The 16,841-nt window shown below is 39.1% G+C and overlaps 1 protein-coding gene across 3 annotated transcripts in view; it reads left to right on the top strand.

The window, feature by feature from the left end:
- Nucleotides 1–16,841, top strand: part of Gpbp1 (GC-rich promoter binding protein 1) — a 77,437-nt gene that overhangs the window by 16,536 nt on the left and 44,060 nt on the right. For all 3 annotated transcript variants that reach the window (XM_036207050.1, XM_036207048.1, XM_036207049.1), the window contains exon 3: nucleotides 9,625–9,744. In XM_036207050.1, coding sequence (XP_036062943.1) covers nucleotides 9,682–9,744 — 63 coding nt within the window. In that variant the 5' untranslated portion in view covers nucleotides 9,625–9,681. The remainder of the gene's footprint in view (nucleotides 1–9,624; nucleotides 9,745–16,841) is intronic.

The following is a 16,841-nucleotide window of genomic DNA, read 5'->3' as shown; positions in this document are numbered from 1 at the left end:
AAGACTTAGCTACTGTGATGCTTTTAAGATTTTTTTTTCCTATAATTTGAATTGAAGCACAGGGATCAAACACAGGTATTTTGCCATTTGTCTCTAATTTAAAATGCCAGTCCACTTATTTCCAAGTCTTTGAAATAGAATGGTAAACACAATTTCTAGCTCAGAATTTTTGAGACTCAGGGAGGCTGACATTTACTTTTTATGTGTGCATGATAAGTGTGTATAGAGGCCAGAGGACAAGTATGTTCTCTTCTTCCACATTTTTTGTGGCTTCTGGAAAATGAACTTGGGTCTCCAAGCAAGTGTTTTTTACCTGTTTTGCTGTCTGGCTGGCCCAGTTATAACTGTTTACACCGAATAATATCTTTTATGTATTGTATTATCTGAGAGGAGGGAATGGAAGAAGGTAATGCAGATTTGTTACAACAGGGTCATGGGTCTCCCCCTGCCTCCAAAGACATGGTTTCTCTAGCCATAGCTGCTCTGGAACTCACTCTGTAGACTAGGCTGGCCTCGGAATCTGAGATCCACCTTGCTCTGTCTCCCGAATGCTGGGATTAAAGGCTTGTGCCTGCCTGGCAATGACTGAAGTTTTAATCATTTGCTATTTTGAAGTTTCTTTCTTTTTTTTTTTTAAATTTACATAGTCATTAATTACACTCATGATATTATTCACATTTGTTGTATTCATTGATTACATTTGAAGTATTCATTCAATAACTATGATATTCATTAATTACATTAATTGTATTGATTTATTACATTCAATTTTTTTTTTTTTTTTACATTCATGATATTATGTCCTGATACTACTGTCCGTTTGTGGGGTTTTTATTTTGAAGTCTCTTAAAGTGATCTTTGGTTCTGTGTAAGAGTGTTAAAGATCCCTTTCCAGGGTTTACTTACTAAACATAGCTCTGGAAAAATGCTAAGGTGATGATCTGACAGTATTAGTAGGTGAGTGCTGAAATGACTTTGGAACCTGAATTAGGTCAAACTACTTGAATAATAAAATGCTTCAAATACTTCCTTGTATAAACTAAATGTCACCCCCTCCCCCACAGGGGGCTTATAAAAGTGACTGTAAATGTTTTGATCTTAGTCATATTATGGTAGGACCTTGATTTGCTAAGATGACAATAGTCTATTTGGAGCCTAAGGTGCCTGAGTTGAGGGGAATGAATTTTGACTATCTTACTACTAATCTTTCCCAGTATAGATTTAGACCTGTCTTATGGTTTGATGTAACTAGCTCCAAGTGAAGATTTTGTGATTCTAGAAAGTTAATATAAAATTGTGAGGCTTATTATTTTGTTGTAAATAGCTAGGAAAATTACTTTTAAAACACTTACTTAGGGCTGGTGAGATGGTTCAGTGCATATGGTTCAAGCTTGGCAGCTTGAGTTTGATTCCTAAAGCCCTATTATAGAGTGTGTAGGAGAGGGCTGGAGAGATGGCTCAGCCGTTAAAGGCTAGGCTCACAACCAAAAATATAAGAGAATGTGAAGGAGAGAACCGAAGTCCTCTAATTTCTACACACATGCTCTGCCAAACCTGCCTTCTCCCTTCCCATCATATGTGTGCCTTTAAGGCAGGGAGAAGTAGTGATAAATTCCATTACCTTTCTGTATTAGACTTTGAAGGTAGTTTTATTTTCTGCTTAATTAAAAGTATTTTAAAGTATTGTAGTTTTGTGTCTCTGAAAGTTTGAAAACAAATTAACAGTGGCTACTCTTACTTAAAGATAATTTATTAGCAGCTACTTGATAATTATTGATTCTAGTGTATAAACCCTGTTCTAAAAAGTGAAATTCTACATCATTGCCATAAAGACATTTAATTTGGTTCATGTTGTTACATTGAACTAAGCCACCTGTAGGATTTACATAGCCTAGTAGTGTTATGTGTAAGAAACACAAATTAAGGATAAACTAAGCACCTCCTAAGAGGCTTCACAGTTACTTCATTATTACTTAGTGGCTAAACACTAAGATTTTTTATTTTACATTTTTGAGACAGGGTTTCTTTATGTAGTTTTGGTACCTGTCCTGGATCTTGCTCTGTAGACCAGTCTCCTTGCTCTGTAGACCAGGCTGGCCTGGAACTCACAGAGATCCTCCTGATTCTGCCTCCCAAGTGCTGGAATTAAAGGCGTGCACCACCACCGCCCAGCAACACTACAATTTTAAAACATCAAAACTATGGCTAAATTGTAGTGTAACTCAGAAATTTTATACATCTATGGACTAAAAGAGGACTCAAGGAGAAGTTCCTTGAAGAGTAGGCAACAGATGGTTTGCATATTTTAGTAAATTTGGAAAAGTTTGAGTAAATTTCAAGAAGGGAAATTTGGTGTTCTCTCTCTCTCTCTCTCTCTCTCTCTCTCTCTCTCTCTCAAGGGGTGGAAAGAGGGGTAGAGTGAGAGAGTGTGTGTATGTGAGTTGGAGACAGACTTCTGCATGTAGCCCAAGCTAATTTAGCTTGTGGTGATCCTCCTTTTGCCCCAGACTCCAGGTTCTGTCATTTATTGATTGGTTCAGGGATAGACTACCTTTTTTTTTTTTTTTTTTGGCTTTTGGTTTTTGAAGACAGGGTTTCTCTGTATAGCCCTGACTGCCCTGGAACTTGATTTGTAGACTAGGTTGGCCTTGAACTCAGATCACCCTGCTTCTGCCTCCTGAGTGCTGGGACTAAAGGTGTGCCCACCACCACCCAGTTACTTTTTATACTTCTATTTCTCCCCTTTTATCCTTCCCTTTATCTGAACCTTTACAATGTTGACTTTTTTTTGGATACAGGATCTCCCCCCCCCCCCCCCCCACAGGGTTTCTCTGTGTAGCTTTGCGCCTTTCCTGGATGTCACTCTGTAGCCCAGGCTGGCCTGGAACTCACAGAGATCCACCTGCCTCTGCCTCCCGAGTTCGAGTGCTGGGATTAAAGGTGTGAGCCAAACCGGCTTTGGATACCGGATCTTACATAGCTAAGATTGGCCAATAGTTCTCTATAGCAGTGAATGACCTTGAATTTGTAATCTTTAGCTTCCATTTCCTACAGACTGGTGACACCATTCCTGACTGCTTTTTGGTGTTCTCAGGCAGTCTTACTCTGTATCCCTGGGTGGCCATTAATTTGTATCAGCACTATTTTTTGGGGGTGGGGGGTGGGGAGTGGGAGTGGGTTTCAAGACGGGGTTTCTCTTTGTAGTTTTCATGCCTGTCCTGGATCTCGCTTTGTAGACCAGGTTGTCCTCAAACTCTTTTGAGATCCGCCTGCCTCTGCCTCAGAGTGCTGGGATTAAAGGTGTGCGCCAGCACCGCCTAGCTTGTAGCATTACTCTTATTCTAGCATCCTGAGTGCTGAAATTATAGAACATGTGGCCACTGTACCCTGGAGGCACTTTTCTAATAGTAAATACTTCTGGGAAAAATTATACTTAAGTTTCTTGAAAGGATCTGTGGCTACAACCTAGTTTTACAATTATTTATTAGCTTGTTGTTAAAATCTGGGCTGACTGCTCTCTTGTGCCTTGTATCTTCCACTGCTTAGCCCTAATTGTTTATGTTGGCCATTCAGTAAATGAGTTGATTTGAATTCAGTTTTGTCCCAATTAGTCTACACGGTTTGCAGTACAATTCTAGTTTAAAATTTACCTTTACTGACCCTTAAAACACAAAAAGTCCCTGTATACTAATTTGTTGAAGATTTAGCCTGCTTCAGCGTTGTGAGAAAACCCAGTAAGTATAAATTGATGTACTTAAATTTTTTATTTTTTGATATTATATGATTATGTCATTGCCCTCTTATCTTTCCTCCCTCTAAAATCTGTCATGCACGAGCGAGTGCGCGCGCGCGCGCGCGCGCGCACACACACACACACACACACACACACACACACACACACACTCTCCCTTGTCCCTTCAAGTTCGTGTTCATTGTGAACTGCTAGTTGAAATCAAGATTTCATATGGTATGTATGCATAGTACTACTAAGGTTAAATGTTAGCTCAGCTGGAGCTGTATTCCTAGTTTAAGCTATGTTTTCAACCCTGTAAAGTTTTTTTTTAGGTATGTGTTTCTATTGTATGCATATTTTGTATATTGCCCATTTGTAGTCTTAAAAACTGAGTATTAAAAACATTCTGTTTCCAGAATATAATGCTTTTTTAGAGGGGAGAACATTTATGAAAACCTTAACAAATAACAGTTTTATAATTATATGATTTTTTTTTTTTTTTCATGTAAGTAAAGCACAGAAAGATTCTGGTAAGAGGAGAATAGGTCTCTCTGTCTTTCTTTTTTTGTTTGTTTTCTTTTTTCCTTTTTTATTTTTGGAGCTGAGGATTGAACCCAGGGCCTTGCCCTTGCTAGGCAAGGGCTCTACCACTGAGCTAAATCCCCAACCCTGTTTTTTTTTTTTTTTTTTTTTTCAAGATGGAGTTTCTCTGTGTATCCTTGGCTGTCCTGGAACTTACTTTGTAGACCAGGCTCAAACTCAGATTTGCTTGCCTCTGCCTCATGAGTGCTGGGATTAAAGCCCTGTACCACCACTGCCCTGCTTGTTCTCTTTTAACCTCTTAATTACAACCATCAATAGCTTTACCTTTTTTTTTTTTTTTTTTTTTTTTTTTGAGACAATTTCTCTGTAGCTTTGGAGTCTGTCCAAGAACTTGCTCTGTAGACCAGGCTGGCCTCGAACTCACAGAGATTCGCCTGTCTCTGCCTCCCAAGTGCTGGAACTAAAGGCGTGTGCCACCATCGCCTGGCCCATAACATGTTGAACAGCTTGACCAGTCTATAAAAAAAATCTTTTCTTGGCTTTTATTAACACGATTCCTCTTTTGAATATTTTTTTTTTTAAAGCTGAGGATTGAACCCAGGGTCTTGGTGCTTGCTAGGCAAGTGCTCTACCATTGAGCTAAATCCCCAACCCCCCTCTTTTGAATTTTTAAGCTGGGTTTTTTATCATTGATTTTGTTTGTGCACATGTGTACCATGGTGACTTTGAGGAGGTCAGAGCACAATTGCAGGTCTCTGTTCTATGCCTTAATCAGTGTGGGCCTGGGGATTGGACTCTTAAAACAGGAAACACCCCCTCCCAACATTGATTGATTTGATTGATTGCCTTTTCGTGGGTGTGGTGTGGATGTGACTTGCGTGCCATGTTGATATCCAGACCAGAGTTTGAGAGTTGACTCTTTCTTTGTACCGTGTGGATTTTAGAATTTGAACTTAGGTTGTCAGGGTTGGCAGCAAGTATTGTGGACCATTGACCATCTCACCTGCCTAGGTTGGCTTTTCTTGTGTTTACATAGAAGCTAGGCATCTTTGGGGTAGAATGAGGAATGAATGTTTATTGCTTTCTGCCCTGTGCCACACACACATTGTTAAATTGTTCATTAGTAGTAATGTTCACTTTGATCTGTTTACTAAGGTGCTATTTGTGAGGCTGTTTTACTGCAGAGTTGTAATTAATAAATTTTGGGATGAGGGAATACTTAAAAATTGTGTAGGTAAGCTGTTCTCATACAAAATGTATATAATATGTGTGTGTGTCTAGATTTATAGTTGATTGAATGTTTATAATACAGTGTTCCTCTCATTTTAATTAGGGTAAAAGTCATATACTTAACATTTAAGGTGTACAGTTTTATTAACACTTAGTTGCATATCATGATATACTTAAAGTTATACAATGTGTTTATCTTTCTAAAAGAAAATTTTGGGGACTAGAGAGATGACTGTTCTTCCAGAGCACCTGGGTTCAATTCCCAGCACCTACATGGCAGTTTGCAACTGTCTGTAACTCCAGTTCCAGGGGGTCTGACACCTTCACAAAGACACACAAGCAGGAAAAAACACAAACCTAAAATAAGAAACATAAAACATTAAAAAATTAAACAAAAATATGTTGTGTGCCACATTTTACTTACTCTTTTGTCTGTTTATAGACATTTGGGATGATTCTACCTTTTGATGATTTTGATAAGTGCTGATGCAAACATTGGTATACACAATTTTAAGTATGGTTTTCAATTCTTTGAGCATAGTGAATAAAGATATTGTGGACAATAGGGTAATTATGTGTTTTAACTTTTTGAAGGATTACCAAATTGTAGTCTATAGTGGTTGTACAATTGTATCTTCATAACAGTGACATACAAGGGGTCCAGTTTCTTACTATCTTCAATACCACTTGTTATTTTTTGCTATTAGGCGTGAGCTAGTATCTTATGGTAGTTTTAGCTTACGTTTCTCTAATAACCATTTTTGTAGCGATGTTGAGAGTATTTTTTTTTTGTTTTGTTTTTTTGAGACGGTTTTTCTCTGTGTAGCTTTGCACCTTTCCTGGATCTCGCTCTGTAGACCAGGCTGGCCTCGAACTCACAAAGATCCGCCTGGCTCTGCCTACCGAGGCTGGCCGCCCTCAGGCTACTCTGCTCTGCCTCTCAAGTGCTGGGATTAAAGGCATATTCCACTTTGCCCAGCTTTTGCTGAATTGTAAGGGTTCCTTATGTATTCTGGACACTTGACATTATCAGACACGATATGCACTCCATTTTTGCTTAGCAGCATACTCGGGCCTTGATTATTCGTGTCAGGTGAGGGTTCTTTATTAATGAGTCCATACCCTTGAATAATGTTCTTTATATAGTTGTTTTTCATTTATATCCTTTTTTCCTTCCTGGTTTGTTGATTTTAAGAATATTGCTGGGGTTGGGGATTTAGCTCAGTGGTAGAGCACTTGCCTAGCAAATGTAAGGCTCTGGGTTCGATCCTCAGCTCTGGAGAAAAAAAGAATATTGCTAAAGGCAGGGCCAAGAAACTTTATCTCCTTGTTTTAAGAATTTTAAAATTTTAGCATAAAATGTATTTTGTGCGTGCGTGTGGACCGTGTTCTATCATATGAGTCCTATAGAACTGAGGTCAACAGGCCTGCTGTGCCATCCCTCCCTTCCTTACTCCCTCTTTCCTTTTTTTGTAAATCTTGGTTTTTGAGTAGTTTACACAGTGTCTGTACATTGCACTTATTTTGCTTATTAAAAGCTATCTTTTGGTCTGATGTGATCGTGAATGTCTATAATCTCAACATTAGGAAAGCTGAGGCAAGAGAATCAGAAATGAGAGGCCTGCCTGTGCTACAAAGTGATACTGTCTCTCAAAAAACCAAATAAAACACAAAATAAACAGTATAATAAAATCCATTTCTTTGTTGCAATTGTAGTAGCATTTGCTTGTTAGTGAACTGGACCCAATATTTTTTTTTTTGGCTATGTATTTTGCTAGTTATTAAAGTAATGACTTTTGTACAGGGGAGTTTATTCACATAGTGGTCAAACATGGGAGATTGAAGTCTCATTTACCTCTCTGAGGACAGCTTTTTTTTGTTATTGGTTTTTGAGACAGGGTTTCTCTGTGTGTAGCTTTGCGCCTTTCCTGGATCTCACTCTGTAGCCCAGGCTGGCCTGGAACTCAGAGATCCACCTGGCTCTGCCTCCCAGTGCTGGGATTAAAGGCGTGCGCCACCACTGCCCGGCTTGAGGACAGCTTTTAACGGTGTGTTTATGGGATCAAGGTTCTCTGGGTGATTTCAAATGTAGAGAAAGGTGATTGGAAATAAAATAGTGGTTATCTTTAGGACCAAGTACAGAAAATAGAGTTTTTTTTTTTTTTTCTTCGTTTTTCAAGACGGTCTCTCTGTAGCTTTGGAGGCTGTTGTGGAACCCGCTTTGTAGACCAGGCTGGCCTTGAACTCACAGAAATCCACCTGCCTCTGCCTCCCGAGTGCTGGGATTACAGGCGGGCGCCACCACCACCTGGCTGAGATTTTTCTTTTTTATGTCAAAAAATAAACAGTCATCAGGCAACTTTGTAGCCAAAGTGAAAGGTTGGTGGCATTAATTGATTTAAGCTCCTTCAATTTGCTAAAAAATAGATGAGGTAGCTGTTACCATCCTGACTGGCATGTCAGAGATACTATTGCTTAGCTAGGTGACCTTAATGTTGGCTGTAAAAACCAAGTGACCAAAAGAGGGATTAATTAGGTTTTTCTTTTAGTTTCATGACCCTTAAAATATCTTGCCACATCTGGAGTTCTTGTGTTACTTCTTACATACATCCCTTTTTAAATTTCTTGTTTGTTTTGAGATAGGATTTCTCTCTTTGTATCTGGCTGTCCTGGAATTCTCTCTGTAGACCAGGCTGGATTTGAACTCAGAGATCCACCTGTCTCTGCCCCCTGAGTGCTGGGATCAAAGGTGTGTACCATCACTGCCCAGCTGTTTATATAATATTGTTTGGAGTTTTCAGAATATTGGCAGTTTATTATATTTAAAATTTTTTGGGGGGGGCGTGGATAAGACCATCTCTAGAGCTGGAGAGATGTCTTAGTGATTAAGAGTACTTGCTGCACTTCCAGAGATCCTCAGGTTCTATTCCCAGCACCCAAATGATGGCCCACAACTATCTACACAATTCTAGTCCCAAGGTATCCAGTGCCCTCATTTGGCCTTCCTGAGCAGCAGGTACATGTGTGATGCACAGATGGATGTACAGCCCCGTGTGTGTGTGTGGGGTGGGGTGGGTGGGGGGTGGGGGTGGGTGGGGGGTGGTGGTGGGGGGTGTGGCCTGGCATTATAGATTGTACCATGTAAGTCACACAGTTTTATGTTAGGAATAATTCTGTTTGTCATTAAAAATAAGCTTTATTGAGGTATACTTTATAAAAATTTGCACTGGTTTTAAGTCTATAGTTTGGATTTTTCCATAGTTTTGTTATCACTGTTACCTCAATTGCTCAAACAATTCTTGCTTCTTATAGCCATCTATTCCACGAAGCAACTGATCTTTTTAATAAATAGAATTTCATTATGTGAAAAGAGGAATTTACAAATTTAAAGATGTGACTGGACCTTATTTGCTCTTCTAGAAATTGGGAAGCCTTTTTCTATAAAACACCATGTTCTGATGAACTGAATGTAAATAGGTTCTATAGATATAAGAACTGAAGAAGGAAACAGAAGAAAAAGTTTGATACTTTCAAAGTTAATCTTTTAAAGAGGGGACAGGGAAAAAATAATAGACAATCACTTGGTTACTGTCAGGTTCCTGCAGGTTATTTTTTTTGAGCAAGGATGAAAGTGGAGGAACAACATTAATATAGTGTTTGAAACTGATCTGTTTAGAAAAGTTGGCTGTTCTCTTCCTTGATTTTTTTTTTTTTTTTTTTTTTTTTTGACAATAAGTAACTTTGAGATTGGTGATGTAGAACTTTAGTGTGGGAAACTTTGTTTTTATTTTAGTTTGGGATCTACTTCAGGAACTTAGTTCAAAACAATGGTCTCCTATAATTTCGATTTAGCAGTTGCAAATGGAATCTTACAGTTTGGTCAGTGTAATTTATTTTTTTTCCCCTCTTTTTGAGACAGGGTCTCTCTATAGAGCCACAGCTGTTCTGGAACTTGCTATGTAGATCAGGCTGGCTTTGAGTGTTGCGTTGAAAGGCATGCACCACTGTGCCCAGCCAATTGTAATTTAAAGGAGATACAGCTTAAAGTTAGAATTTTGGTTAGAAACTACAGATCTAATTTTTTCCTTTTTTTTTTTTTTTTTTTTAAAATATGACAGGGACTTGCCATGAGGTGTTGAAGCCTTGTTTCACTGAGTTGGAGAGACTGGACCTAAATGGCGCAGCATGACTTTGCTCCAGCCTGGCTTAATTTTCCTACTCCGCCATCATCAACAAAGGTACTTTTCCACCCTGAATTTCTGTGCGCCTTGATTTTATTCATGATGCATACAAATTTAACCAAAATGTGAAGACTTGGGCTGGGGTTGAGTGTGGCTCCTTGGTAGCGTACTTCCCTAACCTAACAAGCTCCTGGGTTTAAGGCACAGTATGAGGAGAAAAGTGAAGACAGTCTCTATGTTGTCTTTGTTCAAGGTGGTTTTTGTATTATTGAGAGTCCATATGTTAAGTCAGATCAGTCAGAGATGTTTGAACTTCTCATCTTACTTTTTTAAAATAATTTTTACTTTACTGCTAAGTAGTAATGATATCTTAGCATACATGAGATACTTAAAGTTTTCAGAGTACTTGGCCAAATATTTAATTTGATCAGAATTCCATGAATGTTGTATATTTTAGATTTATTCCTACTTCTTGTTCCACGAATTTCAATTATTGACCTCTTGTTTTTGACAGGGAAAGTAAAAGGATTGTATTCCATAGTAAAGGATGTGGACACTGGTTACTCTGTAAAGCTGTCTTGGTATCACAACTCTTTGCTAGGCCCCATTAATTGCTGGTTGGTTGCTGTGTTGTTTTCAACAGTGCCCCGAGGCACAAATTGCTCCTTGTTCTGACTCAATTTAATTAGATAAAAGGTGGTTTTTGAGGTCAGTCTTTGAGGTTTTTCTGACCTCCAAAAAGAAGTCTTTTTTTTCCCCCGGGTTCTCTCTGTGCTAGCTGCCTTTTTGGTTTAGCTTATTGCTATTTGTTCAGAGTAGCCACCACCCTCCTGTGTCTCCTTCCCACATCTCCCACTAAACATCTCCATTGGTCAGGACTGGTGGTGCATGGCTTTCTTTAATCCCAGCACTCAGGAGGCAGAGGCAGGAGGATCTCTATGAGTTTGAGGCCAGCCTGGTCTACAGAGCGAGTTCCAGGAAAGGCGCAAAGCTACACAGAGAAACCTTGTTTTGAAAAACCAACCCCCCCCCCCAAAAAAAAGCATGTAGTTTACAGTACAGAAAAACCTGAAATAGACCATTCAGTTGTGAATGGGGATTGGGCAGAGAAACAGAACCCCTGGTTTCATGATTGTCACTTGGATACAATCTCTTCAGTTGCAGTGTTACAGAATCCTTATTTGCAGTTGCAGAGGGATGGCTAACAGAACTCAGGGAAATACTTGGTTTGCTAGCCTTAAAGGATATAGATGAATAGTGTGTATTATTGGGAAGGCTTTTCAGAACTTTCCCTGGCTGTCTTATGGGCTATCTTAATTATATTAGCATAAATTCTGGAGTTAGTAAAGGAGCTTATTATAAGTAAGAAAAGATACTCCTACCACTTAGGGATTTCCACAGCTTCTAGGAGGTCTGTGACCAGGTATAGGGACAGAGACCAGATATACTTCATGTAGTAAATATACTCATAGTGGAGATCAAATTTAATAATTTGTTTTCTGCTGTCCTTTTATTTTATTTAAATATCTTTCATATTTAATGATTTTCTAAGTATTTTATCTAGTTTAACAACTAACTTACTCTGATTCCTTCTTTTAAGTCCCACTAAGAAAGAAAGAATAAAAAATAATTTCAAATTAATCTTAAGTATTCTAGCTTATAGAGATGTTAACTAGAAACAGTCCATCTGGCTTAATAGCTATGTTCTACTTTGTTTTTTCTGTAGTGTAGAGGAATCCAATGAGTCTTGATCATCTGAGCCTTTACCATCATGAGGTAGCCATCTAGTACTTTTAAGTGCACAGGTAGTTTTTATAAAAGTTTATTAAAAATAGCTCTCATGAAAATGGTTTTAGTTTGGAAATTTGTTGCCTTAAAATGGGTTGAGCCTACTTCCCTATGCAATAGAATTTAGTTTGAAGATGAATCTTAATGGTCATTGAAGCTTACTGTCTTGTACAGGTTTTTTGGGAAGGTTAACTTGTTCACATATTTTTACATAGTTAATTCATGAGAAACCAGACTTTATTCTATGTTCTTGGCATACAGTTCCTTCTGGAATTAGAGAAAATGATTAAAAATTCCATTTTGTAGATTGTAAGACTATAACAAAAAGACTTGAAATTGTTAGGAAAGGAGACTCTCACTAGAGCTGCCAAGATTTATTTTTAAATTTTTCATTTCTTTTTCTTTTTTTTTTCTTTTGAGACAGGGTTTCTTTTTGTAGTTTTGGCTTACCTAGAACTGGCTCTGTAGACCATACTAGCTTTGAATTTACAGAAATCCATCTGCCTGCCTGTCTCCTGAGTGCTGGGATTAAAGTTGTGGGCCACCACTGACTGGCAAAGTTTTAATTTCTTTATGTGTGCATGCACATGCACACACACACATTTATGTTCATTGGTGTTTTGCATGCATGTATATCTATATGAAGGTGTCAGAAACCCTGGACTGGAGTTACCAGGTGTGAACTGCCATGGAGTACTGGAAATAGAACCTAGGATCTCTAGAAGAGCAGCCAGTGCTCTTAACTGCATCTCCATCTCTGCAGCCCCCAAATTTTCTTTTCTTTTTTTTCTGAGACAGGGTTTCTCCATGTAGTTTGTGTTACCTGTTATGGATCTAGCTCTATAGATCTATAGATCAGGCTAGCCTTAAACTCACAGTGATCCGCCTGCCTCTGCCTCCCTTGAGTACTAGGATTAAAGGAGTGCACTACCACCTTCTGGCAAATTTTCATATCTTAAGTTGAAGTCTCATATTTTTTTATAATCTGTTTACTTTCCAAGTGCTGGGATTACAGGTGTATTCTATCACATTCAACTCAGATGAATTTTTGTTATTGTTTTCCTTGTTTCCCCATGCATAGTTGTGGTTAGAGTTTTCCTGCCTGGCCCAGTCAGGACAAATCTCTCTTACCCGCCAGTCCCACAGTCGCTCAGACCCAACCAAGAAAGCACACAGAAACTTACATTGTTTACAAACTGTATGGCTGTGACAGGCTTCTTGTTATCTACTTTTTCTATCTTAAATTAACCCATTTCTGTTAATCTATACTTTGCCACATGGCTTGTGGCTTACCAGTGTCTTTACATGTTGCTTCTCATGGTGGCGGCTGGCGGTGTCTCCCCCCCCAGCCTTCTACATCCCAGAATTCTCCTCTCTCTTGTCCCGCCTATACTTCCTGCCTGACCACTGGCCAATCAGAACTTTATTTACACAGAGCGATATCCACAGCACATAGTTACTACAATCTGTGCCAGCTTTTCTCAGACCCCTAGTTGCTCTAACCTATCTAGTTAATAGGCAGCTTCTCCCATGCCCAAAGGCCAACTTTGGAGTCTATATGCATTTCTATTTCCTTTCACCATTTTGTGTAAAGGAAGGTAAGGCTTATTCTATTTGTAAAAGAGTCTTACGACTACCAAAAGAGTATTTAGAAAGTGAAATTGCCCTAACCAAAGTTTGTGAGTTTATTATTATTTAAGCAATAACCCAGGGTAAGGGCTGAGGACTACTAAAGTATAGTAAACTCTTAGTGCTTTTCTAGTTTCAGTATGTGTATAGTCCATCATGATGATAGATTCTGATTCTGTTTGAGTTGAGTGTAGGTTACTCTCCATCCCCAACTTAAGGCCTAACCATGCCAGGCAAACACTAAACACTGCTACTGAGCCGGTGCTTTTTACTATTTATTCATATGTTTATTTATTTATTTTGAAAGATAGATAGGGTCTTATGTAGTCCAGATTGGCCTTTGAATTTCTGCGTGGTGGAATGACCTTTGAACTTTTGAACCTGATTTTTCCAACTCTGAGTTTTTCAAGACAGGGTTTCTCTAGCTTTGGAGGCTGTCCTGGAACTCACTTTGTAAACTTTTGGAGGCTGGCCTCGAACTCACAGAGATCCACCTGCCTCTGCCTCCTGAGTGCTGGGATTACAGGCATATATATCCCCTCCTCCCCCCCAGTGATTTTTCCAACTCTTAAGGTCTGGGATTGCAGGTGTGTGACATAGCACCTTGCTTTTTATTTGGGACAGAACCTCACCAAGTTGCCCAGGCTAGGTTCAAACATTCCTTGTTGTAGTTCAGCCAGCCCTTGAATTTATGTGACCCTCCTGTTTCAGCTCTCTAGTAGCTGAGCTTACAGGCTCTTGACACCCAAGTTAGCTCCAGATTTTTTAACCAAACATGTTACTTCTCAGAGTGGTCATCAATTTGAGTGATCATAAGTCTGAATTCTTAAGATCTGAGGGTATTTTCTTTGGGAGGAGTCTTCCCCTAAAGCAGTGGGTCTCAGCCTTCCTAAAGAAGGACCCTTTAGCTGGGCGGTGGTGGCACACGCCTTTAATCCCAGCACTCGAAAGGCAGAGCCAGGCAGCTCTCTGTGAGTTTGAGGCCTGCCTGGTCTCCAAAGCAAATTCTAGGAAAGGCACAAAGCTATACAGAGAAACCCTGTCTCGAAAAACAAACAAACAAAAAGAAGGACCCTTTACTACAGTTCCTCATGTCGTGGGGACTCCCAACCATAAAATTATTTTCATTGCTACTTCATAACTGTAATTGTGTTCCTGTTATGAATTGTAATGTTAATAGTTTTTGGAGATAGAGGTTTGGCAAAGGGGTCGAGATCCACAGGTTGAGAACCAGTGCCCTAAAGAGACAGATACAAGCTTGTGCTTTTTGTGATGTGAGATATATATTTATATATATACCTACAGTAGTACAGTAATTTATTAATATTAATGTTAATATTATTTTTGGAGAAAGGATATCTGTAGCTCTTGCTATTTTGGGACTCACTGTGTAGCTCAGGGCTGGCTTTGGCTTTGAATTCACGAAGATCTGCCTGTCTCCCTGTGCCCACCACCCCTGGCTATAGTGATTTCTTTTTTTTCTTTTTCTTTTTTTAAAATTATAACCTCAGCTTATTTTTCATCTTAAAAAACCATGTCTTAGGTTTCTGTTTGTAATTTCTTATTTTCTGCTGGGACTCTTGTATCATGTCTGCTTTTAATGTCTTAAATAAATGGAACAAACAATTACTCTTGCATTCTTTTTTTTTTTTTTTTTTTTTTGATAGGATTTCTCTGTAACAGTCCTGGCTCTCCTGGAACTTTCTTTGTAGATCACACTGTCCTTGAACTCACTGAGATATGCCTGCCTCTGCCTCCTAAGTGCTGGGATTAACCGTGAGGCTTACTCTTCTTTAGTTCAGTATAATGATAGTCCTCAGTTTTAGTTCAGAATGATGTACAGATAGATGAATTAAGGGTGATAATATTATAACTGTACTTACATGCGTTTCTGAGATATGTGGTATTTTAGCCCCATCATGTGGTCAAACTACAAACTACATGCGTCTGGTTATGTCTGTGCCTTAGGACAATTTACGTAGTATTTTTGCATATGTATAGTTTCATTTGCTTTTGTGCACCAGTGCATAACTTTTGTGGTTCTTTAAATCAATTGCTTTAAATTTTTTTCTGAATTAATGCATTAAAAATTACTTTTTACAATTTTATATGTGTGAGTATTTAGCCTTAATGTAAGTTGGTGTGCCGTGTGCATGCATGGTATCCACAGAGTCAAGAAGAGGGTGTCTAAGCTCCTGTAACTAGAGTTACAGGTGACTGTGAACTACTGTATGGGTCTTCTGAAAGAGCAGTCGGTACTCTTAACCCCCTCTCCCAACCTTTGAATTTGTTTGCTCTTACTATGTGGGTTCTAAGGACCCACTGAGATTTTCAATTTTGGGACAAGCACCTTCACTCATCTCTATGATCTGGATGTGGCCTGCAGTAAGAGTAACATTTTGGGTAAGGTTTAGTGGCATAAGCTTTTAATTTTAGCACATAGGAATGCTTGAGTTATAGTGAGACTGTCTCAAACAGTAACAACAAAAACCAAAGCATTTTGGTCTGGGCTGATAGGATGACTGACTCTAGGTAAAAGGCTTAGCGTGAGACTTAGGAGGACCTGAATTTCATCCCTGAACTCACATTTAAAAAAAAAATGTTAGTCTGTGCCTGTAATCCCAGCTATGGGGCTAGTGAGACAAGTCCCAGTCTGGATCCCTGGGACCCACTGAGTTAGCCCAGCCTATAATTGGTGAGTTCCAGGTCATCGAGAGACCCTGTCTCATTCTATTCCTTTAATGTAGAAGAGGTAATCGATCTCTATGAGCAGGCTACTGTAGCTTTCATAGTAGTGTTTAGGAAAAAGATCCCAAGAGTGCAGTGTTGGGGTGGTGGTGTTGCACACCTTTAATTCCAGCACTCGGGAGGCAGAGGCAGGTGGTTTACAGCGGGAGATCCAGGACCAGCACCAAAACTACACAGAGAAACCGTGTCTTGAAAAACAAGAAACAAAACCTAAAAAAAGAGTGCAGTGTTAAATAAAGGGTGGATGAGCTAGAGTTGTAATTTGGTTATTGACCTTTTGCCTAGTATGCAGAGGCCCTAAGTTCAATCTCCAGCCTTGCAAGAAAGGGGGCAAAAAGGCATGTTGGTTGTACAGAATTAAAACAAAACAATAAAAAATTATGATGAAATTCTACTAGAGGCATTTGTATTTTAATATTCTTCTGTGGCTGTCAAGAGTATCATTAACACTTTGAAATTTTATTATTTTAATTAAATACAAGGTCTCTCTGTCTCCGAGACAGGCTTCAAATTTACCTTGTTAGCCTAGCTTGGTTTTCATCTGAGACTGGCTTCCAATTTACAATCTTTGTTTGAATTTCCCAGTGTGGTCTATTACACTGGGCCAGCCTGGTCATTTGTTCTTTCATGGCAGCAATTAAAAAGCAGTGGTTATATAGTAATAGACTACTTGAAAGTAATATAAGCAGTATGAGCTCACATTGAAAATACATTCTAGGGCAGTGGTGGTGCACGCCTTTAATCCCAGCACCCTGGAGGCAGACAGGCAGGTCTCTGTGAGTTCGAGGCCAGCCTGGGCTACCATGTGAGTTCCAGGAAAGGTGCAAAGCTACAAAGAGAAACCCTGTCTTGAACAACAACAACAACAACAGCAACAGCAAAAACAAAACAAAAAACAAACAAAAAAAGAATCTTGTACTAGAGGAAATACATTCTAATTGCATCTTTTGTAGGATAAGTGGATCCGAAATTCAGTCAGATTGATAGAG

This window comes from Onychomys torridus, chromosome 15 (genome assembly GCF_903995425.1).
Source record: "Onychomys torridus chromosome 15, mOncTor1.1, whole genome shotgun sequence".
Taxonomy (NCBI): domain Eukaryota; kingdom Metazoa; phylum Chordata; class Mammalia; order Rodentia; family Cricetidae; genus Onychomys; species Onychomys torridus.
This window is presented reverse-complemented; position numbering and strand designations above follow the sequence as displayed.